This window comes from Tinamus guttatus, unplaced genomic scaffold (genome assembly GCF_059628265.1).
Source record: "Tinamus guttatus ecotype Peru unplaced genomic scaffold, ASM5962826v1 Tinamus_guttatus_pri_ptg000090l, whole genome shotgun sequence".
Lineage (NCBI taxonomy): Eukaryota > Metazoa > Chordata > Aves > Tinamiformes > Tinamidae > Tinamus > Tinamus guttatus.
Genome location: NW_028288624.1, coordinates 2,788,811 through 2,805,648, shown reverse-complemented (window position 1 = coordinate 2,805,648; position 16,838 = coordinate 2,788,811). Strand labels below are relative to the sequence as shown.

Below are 16,838 nucleotides of genomic sequence, written 5' to 3'. Positions count from 1 at the left end.
ACCTATAAATTTAAAGGGTAATTACTTGTTTATATTTCTACAGCCTTAACTATTACTGCTATAGAGCAAGAGGAGGTGACAGCCTCTTTTAAGAGGTATTTTTAAGCCCTCACATCTTTTCAAAAGAAATGAATGTTTTAAGCATGAAGCCAACCATTTCCATTTCTTAATGAAAGGGTGCATTCTCCAGAGTGCAGTGAAACATTTCCCTTGAGCTCAACTTCCAGGAATTCTTTTCTTCCTGAAATAAATTCCAAGCATAACAGTTCAGTCCATTGCTACCTGGCTCAGGCCACCCTCTGCTTCCCCTCTAATAAAATACGGTCTTCTCAGGACTATGTACAAATGTATGTATTGAAAAACTCATATTAAACAAAACAAACAAAAAAAAACCCAAAATGTGTTGTTCTGAATCTTATATATGCCTAGGAGCAGAAGTTGGCATAACATAAACACTGTATAGCTAAAAGATTGGAACACTTGAGCATAATAACCTCAGAATTTATTCAGTATCCCAAAGTGTAAGGAAAATATACTACAAGGCAGGCAGAGATGAAGACTTCAGCAATCTCCGAGCTGCCTCAAGCCTGAGATTTCTCTGCATGGGAACTAGCATCTCATTCTACAGACTCCTAGTGGGCTGTGGTACCATCCTGCAAACTGGATAATTAAATGCCTGGGAAATGAATCCTGGCAGGATTGCTAGCATCGTCCTCAAAAAGGTCTGAACTGGATTGTCTCAGCGCAATTTCACACCGCTCACAAAGCCTTGTTAATCAGCACTTCATTCTAAAAGTTGTGATAAACACTTTCTATCTCCTTTAGTAAATGAAAGAGGATCCCAGAGGACCAGTCTTTTTTTATCTGTTGACACCAAAACCCAAGGAAATAATGAAAGAGTAGCGTTAGAAGAGCACCTATTCTGTAGGCAGCCTGCCAGCTGCTCCCTGCACCTTCGTGAGAGCTGCAGAGCATCTCTCTAAGACACAGGAGATCAGGCTTCATCTGTCTGCTTCACCAGACTAGTTACTACAGCCCAGGTGAATTTCCCCAAAGAAACAAAAACTTAAAATAAAGGGGGAAAATATGGCCTAACAGCACAGGAGAAGTTGTTTGTTCCAGTTCAGTTTGTTCCAATACATATTCATTTTTTGCATGAAATCTAGTACCCAGTAACATGCATCAGATGGGAGACCCATCCATTTTTTGGAAGTACCTCTGTTCCTCAGTTAATGAACTATGATTGAGTTAAATTATCTCTGCATGTCCCTGGACCAGCCAGAATCATCATTGTCCATTTTTTTTTCTTTTTCCTGTCTCAACAAAAATCCCTTTTTACAAAGAGTTGTTATTGCTAACAAGTGTTTCTACAGTCAGCAGAAAAATGCTGCACTTTAAATATTGATTATTTGCAGCTCACCACACATTCTAGGTTTTACATTCTGTTTCTGCTAATTGACTATGTTGCTATGGTACATGTCACTATATCACTGTATCACCTGCTTACCTACCTAAATATATAAAATGTTGCTGCAGAAATGCCAAACTGGAAAAATAAACCAATTATCCATGGTAGAAGTACAGTGTCAGCCTTCATCTTCAAGGATTCTCTTGGAGGTGGTGCTGGAACTTAACCAGTTTCACTTATAAATCAAAAAATACAGATGTTGCAAGTTGTGAGGTCTTTAATCTCCTGACAGAGATATTTTCATTGGGAGGCATAAATATTATATCTATATCAGATAATTATAGAGGAAGGACTACACATAATGTACACTAATACTTTATTGCCGCCGATTTAGGCTTTTCCAAGGCTTATGCAGTGCCTGACTCGGATGAAAAAAGCTTCATTGCGGTCTATGCTTTAAAAGTCTCTTCTTCACAAATGCACGTGCTCTGAGCACGTAGCCTGTTCTGTGTATTGCTCTCAGAACAGAGTTAGAGCATTTCTGAACTCTGGAGCTTTTCAGGGAATCACAGCCATAAAGGAGCCTTCCTGCAGTTCAAGATTCCTGGGATGCAGGGAATGCCCCACCATCACCAAAGGCAAGCAAGTTTTTTGAAAGTACCATGACTTCTGCTTTGTTACCCAACACTCCTTTCAGTGGCAGAAAGGATTGAAAAATGAAGGCAGATGGACACATGAGTGTCACATGCTACGCATCCCGCTCTTGCTCAGTCTGCTTCCAAATACATCTGCCCAATGGATGCAGCCAAAACTACGCACTGAAACTCTCCCTTTTCCTCTAGCAATCTCCATTTCAATAAATAAGCCTGGTAAATGAGATGGTTTGTCTTCACAGAGTCTGCATGTAAATTGTGAATAAATTAAAGACAGGTCAAAATTATTTTCAGCACTCTCTCATTTGTTCCTTATCTGTGAGCATGTGTGGGCCAGATAAATTAGACTCAAATCCCAGCTGTAGAATGCTGGATCCTATACATACAAACCCACTGGGAGCAAACCTGCTCTTTGGCTGAGCTATGTGCCAGGATGGCACATCTTTTTCCAGCAGAATGATGCCTTCAAAAATGGCACTGAAAAGTCAATTTTTGAATATTATAGACAAAAATTGGCCATCATCAGGTTAGCATTTCATATAATTAAATTGAACTATAGCTGTTGTAGTCAACTAGCATTAATTCATTCATTTGTTGACTCACTCAGTTTAGCACATGAAGGTAATCAGAAAATAATTTGACTACTTAAGCCTGCAATTAGAGATGTAAAGAACATAAACCAAACACAATTAAATGCTGCAATATTCAAACTGAATTGCTGTTACCTGTAGGTGATTGCTTTCTTCTTCTGGAGATGAACTGTTCGCTGGAACAGGTCACAAGGGATATTACTTGACAAAGAGTCAGGTACATGTCACCTTTGGCAGCCCCAAATAATTTACTTGGTTTAAGGTGCCAGCCTCCCAGATTTTCACCTCTGCACACGTTCTTTTTTCATACAAGCTTTTCTACAGACATACTTGTGAGTGATAAGGAAAAATGGGTGCTGCTTTAAATACTACTGGCATTAGCAATGACTCTACATATCACCCAGGATTCGAGGAATCATGCAGCTTATTTATTTATTTATTTAATATCTGGAATGTAATTGTTATCATTAATCTTTCTTAGAGAAAAATGTTCGGTATCTTTCTCTAGTCATCTATTTTTTACTTATCCTTATGGTCTCTTAAATGCCCAGAAAAAAAGCAAAATTCATAAACTAGACTATTCACTTACTCAGGCTCCTGTATTGACCCTCCAACACAGTGGAATCTCTCAGGAACAGTCTTCCAGTCTTTTGCCATCTTAACCATTGCTCCTGCATCTAGGACTCCATAGCCAAACAAATGGTTGAACTCCAGCCCAACACCATTTCTACGCCACTGATGAACCTCATCATGAAGCTGGTTCCTTTTGGAGGTGAGCACTGTCAAATGCTGCATGTCTCTCCATGTTAGATCCAAGCTGTGGAAGAGAAGCATGGAGAACAGTATTTCTAAGCAGATAGTAAAGAAAGATAGGGTGTTTGAGTAAGCATTTTGGTAAAATTTGCTTCTATGAATCACACAGAAAATGTATATACATATCAATAATAAAGCTTCTGTTGATTTCAGAGGGAACAAGAATAGGATTTAATTACATAGAACTTCACATATTCCCCAAAATTACAAAATCATTTCTGATTGTTCCCTTGTTCTTAAAAGCAACTGTTTTCAACTATACACTAGCAGTTTTTAAGGTAATAAAGTGAGTGGTACATTATGCCAGACCCCGAAGGGAATTAAAAAAAAAAAAAAAAAAAGGGATGATTACAGAATATAACCTAGCCTTCCTCTTGTATCTTCTCCTTGCTTCCTTGTCTGCTCATCCTGCTCTTCCCCGAGACCTTCCAAAGTCCTCCCAGAGCAGCCCTGATCTGATGGAGCCAGTGGGCTGAAACAAGCAAGGCCTTAGTAATCTCACTGGACTGTGAACGTGGACACATGGGCTGTGAGTGGCTGCAGATGGACTCTTTAAGGTGTGGTAGAGGTTTGTCATCCATGATGTACTAACACGGACGAAGTACAGCAATGTTTGTCTGGATTAGATGATCATTTTTTCATCACTAGCTCTTACAATCCTAGATTCACAGTGATTAAGATGATAGGAAGGTCATTTATAAGTTATTATTCTGAAAGCTTTAGAGCTGAAATGCTACTTCTACCTAACTGACATTATTCCATGCATTTTATGATGAATTCTTTCAGCATTACAATATGTCTGATTTAAACCATCAACCTAAGAGGAACCGCTTTTCAGCTTTCTGTGCCCCAAGTAACAAGTATGTGTGCATGCTAAATGTACATCAGAATAGCCAATTATTTAAATATTTTGAAGGGTACACAAGGTGGCTGAAAATTAACTATAACTTGCATCGTTCTCCTTGAAAGTTTTTAAGAGCTCTCTTAAAACTATATTTTCCAGCTCACTGATTAGCTTGCAGAGATACGTCAGACCAATACTACAAATGTGCTGAGAGACATTACAGGAGGTCTGCACGTGGAATTGGGAACATTCCTGTGAAGGAATAACCATCCAGGGCAAATCTACACAATAAAATGAAGGTTTGAAAGAGTCAGCCTGGAAGAAGATGAGAGAAAATCACAAAACTCTCTATTTTATTTTTTTCCCCTTTCTTTATTCTCAGCAACCAAACCAGTTGCAAAGCCTAACTTCCACTCATGACTCTGGCCAGATGAATTCCAGTGTAACAAACAGGATATGGTAGTTACTCCCTCTCCCAAAAACTGACTGCCAAAGCTGCTTGGTAAAAGCTCACTCTCTCTCCTTCCTTTCTACACCGAACAGGATGAACTCCTGGCTGATTCTGTAGGTCTTATACTTTTGACAAGACTGTAGCTCCACCTGTATGCTCCCATGCATGGCACCACTTCATCAGGCAGCTTGTTAGCTGCTGTAGCCCCTCCATGCCCCAGGCAGCTGCCTCTTATGACCAACAACATTAAACCCGCCCCCTCTCCTGATCTCACAAATAATTTCTTAACAACATACTTAGCCTCCAGGGCCAAAGCAAACACTCCAGCTGCCTCAGGGGCAGCTGCAGACGTTCCTGAGTGACGGAGAGTGCAGTTGCCATACAAATCCGTCGTAGCCTGCAATGATATTAGAGTTAATTAATGAAACCAGCTAGTCTATTTTCCTGGGGGCTACAGACTCAGAAAAGTACAGAAAGTGCAGGTTATGCCCTTGCTCTTTGGAATAATTGTGTATTTGCTCTCAGGATCCTGATAATCTGTTTTCTTCTTGTATATTGAGAAAGACAGCATGACATAGCTAGAGAAGGCAGGAATGCAAGAAGGGATTATAACGTAAGAAAACTGTTCATTAATACTTATAACTCCTAAACTCATACTGCTGTCATTTATTTCCTATAAACACAGTTCAATCAAAGGCCTTAAATTCTCTTGTGGTTATCAGCATGATTTTTACTTTTTTTTAACAATATTGAGACTTCTAGCATTGGTGCAACTGCAGAACCAACAGGAGTAATCTCCTATCTTTTATACAGGGTAGTCATCTGAACAGCCCTGAAACATACCCTAGCAGTTGATTTTATGGTGATAATTATACAGGTGACACTGATATTAGAATATAGCAGAAAACAATGTTTTTCCATCTGCTTCTGCACACAAGATGCTACAATATGTCATTGCTTGAGACAGGGCTCAAGAAGATGTATAGCAGCTTTGGTCAAAGGCTGACCTTGCATTACTATACCTGAAATTTTCATTTGGTGAATTAGATTATATCCTAGTCTGAAAACACTCATAAGAGCACTGACCGGTTACTGGAAGGGAATTCCAGTTATATGTGTATTAAAAAAGTGCGTAATGTCCAGTAGTAAGTTCGGCCCTGTAGAGAAATAACCCTTGAATATGATCCTCCATGCTGACCTTAATAGGGAACTGTATCTCCAAGGGTAGCCTGAACCCTCCTTCTTCCTCTGTAGGTGAATGACTGTTTTTCTGCTCTGTTCAGCTTCTAGCACAGGGAAAGCCTGGTTCATGCTGCTTTGCTGGCACAATTAGGTATGATCTCAGCTAACGCAGATGACCTCTGTTGATGTCAGCACAGATTTCAACACTTTTCATTTAGATTGTATTAGAGACCTTTTGTCACCCCACTCTCTGGAAAAAGGAGGGTTGAACTTTTAAATCAGCAAAAGTTTCTGATAAAGAAGGTGTAAAATATAAAAGATTATTGTTATGCTTAATATTAATCCCATATCTTATTTATATTCTCAGGTAGCAGTTTTGGCATGATCAAGTACTGCAAATGAGAAAATACCCATCTCAACAAAGGACCATCTGCTCCTCTAGAGCAGACAGAGATGTAATAGGTCGTGGGAGTGCACAAACACAGCAGCAACAACACAATAATATCTGGACTCACCACGCCGGCCTCTGGATTTCTCTTCCTCCCATTACTAAAGGTGGAGGCCAAGGTTGAAGAGCAGCTTTCATCATACAGAGCTGTCCGTCCATCATTTATAGCAGAATTGATGGAGATTGTCCACATGCTCGATGCATAACCGTCACAGTTACAGTCATCGTAGCTGCCTCCATCTCCAGAGGCCCAGACATAGATGCTCCCTTTGCCACCCCGGCCCTGCAACAGGGGAAAATTAACCTTCTTGGGTTACATTTCAAATAACCAGTTTAACCCGCACATCCAATCATGAAGAAGAATCACCATCTGTAAAGCAGAAAACTGGTCCAAGCAAAATGAGCATCAACTATCAGCTGAAACAATATGGGCTTCTGCAGAATTTTTAAATCCAGTTAGCTGGCAACCACAGAGTGTTTTGTAGCCTCGTGTAGACAGAACGTTTCCATTTAGCTCCTGTTTTGCTTGACACCCTGAAAGCTTCTGTGCCAGAACCAAAGATGTTTGATGGATTCATTTGTGTTTATGTTGAGCTCTAAGTACTATGAGGAAATTATTCATATCACTTACTGGGTTTCTAAGATACTATTAAGTCCAGGCAATGGCTAAAAAAAATCCGTAAAACTGGCAAACTTTTTCTCTTGATACATTTTCCTCCCTAGGTACCACTGACTTACACTTGTTTTTCTGACAAATCAGCCTCTACTACCAAGCAGAAAATAGAATTTGGACCACATGAATCATCTACAGAGAGATGCTCCACTAAACACTGAAAAGTCTACAGAAGGGTGGGACTGAAGTCGAAGGCCAGCTATAAAAGCTAGGTCCTTCCCATTAGTTAGAACAAGGAAATTTCTAACCTCCCCCTAACTTCCAGATATGGAAGGAGTGCAAAGGGATCAATCAGCTGTTCCTTCTCATCCTATATGAAGAAAGAAGTAAAAGTTGCCTGGGTCCAGGGAAAAAAATCAGTACTACTGAAACCAAAGCTCAGATCTCCCACTGAATCCAACAGAGCCACGATTCTGTGTGTAGTCCAGAGCAATCTAATATTTACTTCTAACAGCATCAGAAGGGTGGGAAGACGACAAAAAAAAATCTTTTTTGGTCTCCTCACTGTCAAATATGCAATGGTCATTAATGAACATAAAAACATAGCACCTTACAATGGTATTCTAGTAGGTAACCATTCTTGCCAGGAATTTAAATCTGAGCTCCCAGCAGTAGCTCTTGTTTTGCACCATACCCCACTGACCAGAGCAACCTCATTATTTTAAGCATGTTTTTGTGTTGCATTATAGGCCAGTGAGCTGCACAGAAGGTTTGCTGCCACTGGGGTATATAACATCTCAGGACAGAGATTTTCATAATAAAGATTATGACTACGAAACAGCTTGTTGAAATTAGCCTAAGAAAACACACAAAGACCTGAAATCCATCACTAGAGTTTTAAGGGAGGAAGATACTGTTGCAAAAAAAATCTAAGAACATAATAATTCCAGATTTATTTTAAAAGATTTATTTATTTTAACCATGATGTATTTCCCTCTCTCCCCTTTGCCCCCCATTAACCTTCCTTTTTTCCTGTCTACTACTCCTCTGATAATTACTGAAAATTCAGTTTCCTTGAAGTCAACTATTTCTGCCTGCTACTTTAAAGGGTGGATGATGACAGTCATCCTGGAAAAAAGAAACACTTCCTACATGCCAACCATCCCACTCCTGGTACCAGCAGCCACCTGCTGTCTGCTCTGGGAAGGGGAAAATAGGACTGGAGAAGGTTCTAGCAATATACACCAGAAATACCAGAGGAAGCTTAATGGGAGATATGGAAAGAAGAGACGAGACTAGCAAGATAACGGAGTGAATGCATTTTAAGAACTTATCTCCTCCAGCATTCTGTTGAAACCTGCTCACTTCCCCAAGACATGATGCACAGTAGGGTGACCGCACTTCTGCCATCTGAAGCTGTAACTCACAGCAGAAGGTGATTCTCTGTGTATTTGTCACCAGCCTAAAAGATGCCTGCCTCTTCAAGCTAGGCTAAAATTAACGTTGGTCAAGGCTATATGCTGGACAATCCACAGACAGCTATGGAGAAGCTCTCTTTGCAGAAACAGAAGGTTTTCTATTTCCAGCGTTCTTGTGGGATGTGCTACTGGCAAAAAATATCCCTGAGAAACTTCATTATCTGTTTTCTACTTGTGTGAAGAGCATACTCGCAGGAAAACTTTTCCAGTGAACTCTCTTGCAAAAGTGAGTGGGCAGGGACTAACTCACTTCACGTCATTTTAGGCACATCTCTCAGACTCTTTTCTCGTTGTTATTATGTTCTGATCTAGTGCCAGACCAGTGTTTGCCAAAGTTTTGAACCTTGGTGCACACTTTCCAAACAAAAACAGGTTACATTTGACAAAAAAAAAAAAAAAAAAAAAAAGAAAGAAAAAGAAATCCAGCTTCCTCAAGCTTGCCCTTTACATCTGGGAAGCACTTGTGGCTAAAGGCTGGAAAAGTCATCTGCAGCCTAGTGTATGGTGTGCCTACAGTATACTGGAGGTGCCTCAAGGTAATTTGTGACACTGGCTCTGGATCTTTTCAGGAGTTCTGAGACTGTCACTGGCAGAAAGACTCTAAACATCCAAATTTGCTGTTCGACAGTGACAGTGTTTTCTATGCAGTGCTCCCAGACAGTGTGATGGACACGCACACACAGCGTGATGAACTTCACAGCTCTTGTAGCACTGTGCAAAGGTACCTGGCTGGTAGCCCTGCTGGGAAGCAAAAGCACATGGCTGCTGAGCATTAAGCAAACACATTCCTAGGGAATCAGAAAAAAATCTACATTTTGAGGCTAAACTATTGTCTTGTCTCTTTAGAAAAAAAATACATGTTAATAAAGAAAATACATTTGGGAATTATAAATATTGCCATGTTGGTGCAAACTATTACAGTGCAGCAGCTTTTTGCTCTTTAGGGAGCAGGCATTTGAACCTTTGCAAAGGACAACGTTTAATCTTGTCACAGAACCACGGGTAGCAAGGGCCTAGAACAGCACAGCTGGGGTCCCCCACTCACCAAAGCATTTCCGAGGCTAGGATCTAAACAGGAACTGGCAGCACTTGGGATCTGCTCCGGCTCCTGTTCTTAGTGGCACATATGCATTCGCTGAGATGTGGCACGACTGATGAGTCTGGCAGCCTGGCAGGCACCGACTGATCTCCAAACACTGACTCTTAGCAAAAGAGGAGTCGTGTATCTCATCACCAGGGCAAAAAAGCTCATCACGCTGTTTTATAAATGTGTGAAAGCATCTCCCTTTGGATAAACTGGCTAACTCCAGAATTCCAAATATATACAGCATCCTTGTGTATGCTTGTAACAAGGTTTGCATTACCTTAAATAAATAAGACACAGAATTATAATGCAGATCATAAACACAACAGCAATACTGTAGTAAATGGTTCCCAAGTTATAAGGGAGCTTGTAAGGCTTCCTTTGGAACCGAGTAATCTGAAGATTGCTCTATCATAATTTCTCTATCCTCACTTGGCTGTTAATGAAATGATATTAGAGGTATCTAACATTAGATATGTTAGATATGTTAGAGGTATCAGCACAGGCAAGAATGGAACGTGCTATATGCACAAAGTGTTATGTAACTGGTTGAGCTGGTAAATTCTCAAGAAATAAATTCAGTCCAACCAACCAATAAAAAAATCCTATGTCCTAAAAATGCTATAGATAGAGACCAGCTTAGTTTGATTACTTCTTTGCAGTCCCGTAAGTTCCAAGAGCTGAAGCTGGAAAGAATGATGACATAAAACAGCAAGCAAGAAACATTTGCTATATATTCTTTCAAAGACAGGATGTACCCATAGAGCATGTCCAGAATTAGTTCCTGAGCTAGTTATCTTCCTGATTGATTGCTGTTATGATTCTAGATTCAAAGTTCCAGAAAGCTGTAAAGTAATATACATCTTTTCCCCCATAATCTGCTGCTGACCATATATGTGGCTTGGAAAGGGTCTAAAGCCTTATAATTTTTCATTAAGCCTAATAATTTTTCATTAAGTATACCCACGCTACCTGTATTCGAGTGAACTTACCCCAGATACCCTAGCAGATCCGGAGAGGAGGATCTCAAAGGGACATGACAGTGCAAAAACATGAGAGTCTGGGGGAAGGAGGAAACTCTGGTCACAGAATTTCTGCTTTCAGAGCTGAGCTCTCCACTACAGTGGTAACACGGTGAATGTTACCCGTGCTTATGAACTCAGTTAACTGCATATTTGCCATAAGAACTTCGCAACACTCCCAATTAATTATCTTTATTACATTAGAGGCAAAGATATTAAACTTATTCTGTGCAAGAGCTCTTGCATTTCTTTTAGTTTAATAACACATTTTTATTCTCAGCATGCTGCTTCCTCCCTGCCAGTATTTCAGCTTCATCACTAATTCATGAACCATCACACTGGTAGAGTCAGCCCTAGACTGAGAAAAAGAATTCATACTTATTTTGCCTCTCATTTATTAAAGATATGACTTTTTAATAAGAGTTTTATTATTCTGAAAAATAATAATATATTAGATTCGCATTTGTACATTCAATAGAGAACTTGGAGCAGAGACCTTAGAGGTGAAAATACATAGAAGGGTATTATATCATAGACTGGTTAAACTTGCTTTAAATACAGGAAAGTCTGATTTCCAAAGCACCACGAAGAGCACACACCCCTGAAATCCTGAAATACCTTTAGAAACTCTTGTTCTCCACAAAAAGAAGCCATAACAAGTTATACACCAAAAAACATCTATGGTAGGAATTGGAATTAATATAATAAACGTAGATTTGCACTGCTGTAATTGCAATGCAAAGGGAGGCACATGGGGTGGAGCTTGTGTCTTCCTTCCTGTATCCAATGCCAGAATGTATCTGGGATGCAGCTATTATATATTTACATTCACTGGCAACACCAGCTTTCTTAGGTGGAATCATTATTCCTTCTCCTGCCTAATTCTGCAGTGGCTTTTTGACAGAACCTTTTGAATAATGTAGGCTCTTCTATTCATTTTAGGCTGAAAAACTATGACAGCAATCCTGCCCAAAGAGAAGGATCACCATCACCATGGTATCTCCTTAGCAAGCATTCAACCTGAGAGATCTCAGGATCTCTTCTGACCCTATTATTGAAACTTATCCCTTAAAGAAAATACAAACACTTTTGAAGGGAGGGCCTTAAAAAATAACATGCCTGATACTCGTCAGTATGAGAAGACAATAGAGCAGGAGGGAAAAATCTCTTCTCCTGTGTTGAACATTCACAGAGGAGGTGTCCAGAGTTGTTAGTGACTTTTCTGTCAGTTTTAAGACTAGTTCTGCATGTAAAGGAATATGTTTTTTAAAAAAATATTCAGAGTTTACTTCTGCTCCAACTAACATTACTGGAAGCAGAAACAAATATCCACTAACCGCAGAACATGAAGGTGTTGTTGTTAAAAAACATATCCATTATGTCACATACTGTATTTGTTGTATATTGATTTGCTTTATTTTATGATGGACTGATAAGCAGAAATAAACCAGATGGGAGTGAGAGTCTGCAACGCGAAGAATGGACAGATTCTCACTTCTTGGCCATGTACTTATCAGATACCCCTTTCAGAGGGCATAAAAGGGCACGAGAAGAAACTCAGCTGGTGTTAACTTAATTCAGATAACTGACCAAGCCAGCATTTGGTTTCTACTACAAAAAACAGCAGACATTAGAAATTTGTGACAAAATTTCCTTAATTACGGGAGCACATTTCCAAATTAATGGGCAAGAGCACGAGGATGCCTATAATTCTTCTATTATAGGCAAAACATTTAAGGCTCTGAATTTGAGAAAGCCGTAGATATTTTACCACCTACTAAAGCAGTAGATTTAATTATTGTGTCACAAAACATGGTAAACTGAATGTGCTGTTCTCAGGGAGGTGGGGATGAAGAGTGGGAGAAACTAGCACAAGCAAGAAGAAGAAATCATTTGGATTGAAAATGAGTAATTGCAGAGCTCCCACACAAAACCACCCCAGAATCTTTTGAATATGAAAACCCTGCTATAGTTTGTCAGATGTGGTTGTCCTGGCCACCAGATATGAAGAGCAGAGACAAGCAGACATTTTTTAATTCACTGTGCTTCCCCTCCAGGCCCACTCTGAACCTTTTGCGTCTTCCTCTGAGCTTTACTGCTTTCTTTTTTCCCCAGCTCCTCCAACAAATGGAAGTTCTCCCCATCTTCCACCTTTGCCCTTCAGAAACACCTTACTCCCCGAAACCACCTCTGATCGTGTTTTCTCCAAGGAGCACATGCTTCCTCAGGACACATTTGTCTTTGCCTTACCCTAGCGACCATGCTCAAGACTCACTAGCTGCTAGACAAGCAGACTGGTCAAAAAACAGATCAGGTCTGTGCAGGAAGATTGTTTCAGCAGGTATCAAAACTGAGCACAGATGCTCTATCCATTTTGTCCATTCTGCTGCCAAAAGGCCTTTATAAACCAATTCATAGATGCTTCCCACTGAAGAATGTTGTCACTCAAACATAATCATTTGTGTTCTGACAGCTGGGATTGGCCCACGTGGTCTAAAGAGTTATAATAATCAATCCCTTTTTTTAAATCGAAATAAGGAAAATGAGCAATTGGTGACCTCATGTGTTTGCACACTGCAGAATGTGAACTGGCCAGAAATGGCAGAAAATGCCAGTCTATGAAATCCAAATTATTTTAAAGGAATGCCTCTGTTTTCATAAAATCTTGCTGGCTGCTAATGGAAAAAAATTCTGAAGGGATATTGAAAATAGGTAAAAACATGTTCACTTGCTACAGGGGAATAATATTATTCCATAGATATCTGAGCAGGTGCCATCACAGCTGTAACAATGATCACATATAAATGACTCGAAAGATACTACTAATCCAGAAGGTTAATTAAACTAATGGCACATCAAAACAGACAAAGTTACATCAGTAGTAGTATGACAAACATGTTTTGAACTGAGGAATATTTTCTCCAGTACAGCTCTTTTTAATCTGTGAAACTATGTGAAAAGCACATGTGAGATGACTAGACATAGATGTGGTTCCATGCAGAAAAGCAGAGCACTCTGAGCCCATACAACAGCAGCAAAGCCACGGTACTGCAGAGAAAACATCAGTGCAATGTACCAGGCTTTGACCAGTATCTGCAGGGAAAGCAAATAATACTGTGAAAGTTGAAAAAAATCACCTAATTGTTGTGTTCTGCCATATCTATTGGAGCAATGCTAGATTCCTCAGTAAGGGGCGCCAGGGCAAGGGTGTAAATAACACCCTGCTCTGCTACTCAGCTTGTTTAATAGGATTGTTACCTTGTTCACACCATCTGCCATCGCTTGCAGCGTCAGTTCTCTAGGTCCATCCACAGTCTTCCCATTGTCAGTTGGTCCCCAGCTAGCACTATAGATATCTATGACTTGAGGCATATGACTGATAGAAGAAGCCTCAATAATATCTGTCATAAATGGCTGGTCCAGCATTCGGATACCTGTGGATTTAATCAACACAAATTATACATTAACCAGGAAAAGATGAATTCTCTGCATGTGGATAACTGCACCGATTACCAACATTTTAGTTCACTGACAGTTTCACTCAGCACTTCTGTACTCAGATTTCACCAGGGTACATTTGTCAACAGGATGCCAGCCCCTAAAAATCCAGCCACAGCAATGCAATGCAGTATGCCCCTAAAAGAGAAAGCATTTTATATGCTGGGGATAAAGATTAGAGCTTCCTTTCCTAACTTGTATTCATGATGTCCTGACACTTAATTCACCTCTCAAGTGACTTTTCTGTTTATCTGTGTTCTTCTCCAAAATTTAATCAGAAGGTGGAAAAAGACTGAGCTGACTGAATTTCCTGGAAAAATATCAGTGTCTCTGCATGAAGACAATAGCAAAATAGGGCCAGTATTTGTAGGAGAAGAAAAATAATAAAACCTGCTTTCTATAACCCATGTTGAAGTAGAAATGTAGCTGGGTTTTGGTGCAATCGCAGGACATGCCAGCTTCGTAAGATCTCTGAGCACCAGACCAGGGCAAACCAGGGTGTGTGTCAGAGAGCAGCACAAACCTTCACATCCATCATACCCCACAGAGAGGCCAGTTTCACCTGACAGCCAACCTTTTGGTGGCCTTTGTATGAGACCTGAGCAACAAAGTGCACATTTCAAACCTCATTTATAGCCCCAAGTTGAAGTTTAGTGCTTTTCCCAATGGCTTCAGGACAGAGATGTTAGAGAAACAAATATGAAAGAGCAAAACAGGGGACATGGAAGTGGGGAACCTGATTTAGAAGCTAGTGCTTTTACTATAATCATTGTAAAATCCATGAGCCAAATGTGAGGCTGAAAAATGGGCATTTGCCAAACGGACTGGTATGAATTTTAAATAGAAAGACATATTGCATATTCCTGATCTGCTAATTGAGCCAAGAAGTTCTGCGTGAAACTCAATGAGTGAGAAGTTCCCATGAATTCTTGAAAAATGCAAGTCTGCACTCAAACCACAAAAATAATGATTGAACATGGGGAGGTGGGGGACACCATAAGTAGACCCAGGCCATCTGTTTTGACTTTAGTGCAGAAAAGAGTCACAAGAGGCAAAACGCACAGTGCCTCGCATCCCTTGCTGGAAACTTCCCAACTCCACCTGCAAATATGGACCCTGAAACATGTCAGCAGCAGACGCTGAGCTCAAACTATAATTTTCTACTGTCCACACGGTGGTGCTACAGATGCACACTGTCCTCATTCCAAAAACTGTGGCATTTCCAAAATTCAATGGGGAATTTTGAGAGGAAGTGGACAAGTACAGAAGGGTATGGTATTTGTAGGCTTTTTGTTACCCTAATTTTTAACAACCAGCTCAAAATTGTGAAATGAGGTCCAGCCAAATTCTCAAGTGTTCCTCTAAAAACTGCTTATTGCCAGAACGCAAATGTTCTGAAATGTCCCACCTCTGAGGAGTGCATGAGGTTACTGAAGAAACACACCAAGAAGAAACTAGACCCAAGTGCTCAAGCTGTACATTAGAGTCAGTTCCTTGCTGTCAGGGGTAATCACTTAGCAAATACGCCTTGGTGTCCTGCTGACATGCAGACTCCAGGTTTTCTGCACAGCTGATAGATGAAATGGAGCCTTTCTTCTTGCATCATGGCCAAAGTAGGCACTGGCAAAGCAGAGCAGAACTGCCCACACGCATCCACTGTGAACCATTCCCAGGAAGCAACAGGTGCCTCTACTCCAGGGTTTTAGTGTGGATCAGGGCATGATTCTGAAGTGAATCTCTTAAGTATCCACCTCCATCTACTGTGCCTTGGTTCACATCACAGAACACTTCTATAGTGCAAAACCTGGATTTCTTTGGGATCAAACTAAGCAGGCAGATGTTGCCCAAGGCCACACCTAATGCACTAAAAGGCCATGTCTCTGTAAGGCCATGTCTCCTGCTCCAGGCAAGAGCTGGTTTGAAGCCCAAGCACACAACACACATGGGATGTGAATGTGAAGCACACACCCTTTATATTGTTCCCCTTCTACCATTTTGTACCACCTTGTTAGAACACCAGAAACCAAAAATATTGCGGAGATTTATGCTGCTGCAGGACCTGCCTGATGGCAGTGGAAAGAGTAACAGCAGCATGGGATTTGCAAGTACAATTTCTAAGTGCTGTAGGAATATCTGTTTTTCCTCCCTCATATTGAGATCTGTCACAAATGATTCTGCAACAATGGAGGCAAGGAGCACTCAAAATCAATATACAAATAGGAGCTGACATAAGAAAAACTGAGCACAAAGAGCATGCACAGTTCAGATCGCTACTGTACCTGCCACCTTGGAGTTGTAGGCAACTCCCACACCACAGATGTTGTTGTTGGCTGCAGCAGATACCTCTCCTGCACACCTTGTCCCATGGCTGCAAAGGGGAAGACAGAGATACCACGTGAGTTTCAGCTTAGGCAGAACTGCATGTGCTGAATCAAGCTGGATCTCCCTGGTTGTGTGTTTGCCTCATTGCAGTCACCTCCTGTCCTCTCCAAAGGAAACCATTTCCTCTCCACGGCATCCTGTGGAGGGCTGCACTCGGATGGGCTCACCCCCTCGTCAAGCCCCTCTCTGCAGTGTGAACCATGCTTGCTCTGAGGCACACACGCATATTTCTGCTTCATTTAATGGTAAGTTTTTCAGCCCTTTTCTTTTTTAACTCAGGCTGCCAAGCAGGTCCTGCCTTGTTAACAAGTATGAGAGAACAGGAACAGCTCCTTGGAATAATAGTGTAATAAAAACAGTGTCCATGTAATT

At 40.7% G+C, this 16,838-nt stretch overlaps 1 protein-coding gene across 1 annotated transcript in view; it reads right to left on the bottom strand.

Annotated features, from left to right (window-relative positions):
- PCSK2 (proprotein convertase subtilisin/kexin type 2) overlaps positions 1-16,838 on the bottom strand; it is a 91,364-nt gene that overhangs the window by 2,875 nt on the left and 71,651 nt on the right. The window contains exons 7-11 of the mRNA XM_010211387.2: positions 16,364-16,452; positions 13,845-14,020; positions 6,457-6,672; positions 5,056-5,156; positions 3,241-3,468 (exon numbers count right to left, since the gene is read on the bottom strand). Coding sequence (XP_010209689.2) covers positions 3,241-3,468; positions 5,056-5,156; positions 6,457-6,672; positions 13,845-14,020; positions 16,364-16,452 — 810 coding nt within the window. The remainder of the gene's footprint in view (positions 1-3,240; positions 3,469-5,055; positions 5,157-6,456; positions 6,673-13,844; positions 14,021-16,363; positions 16,453-16,838) is intronic.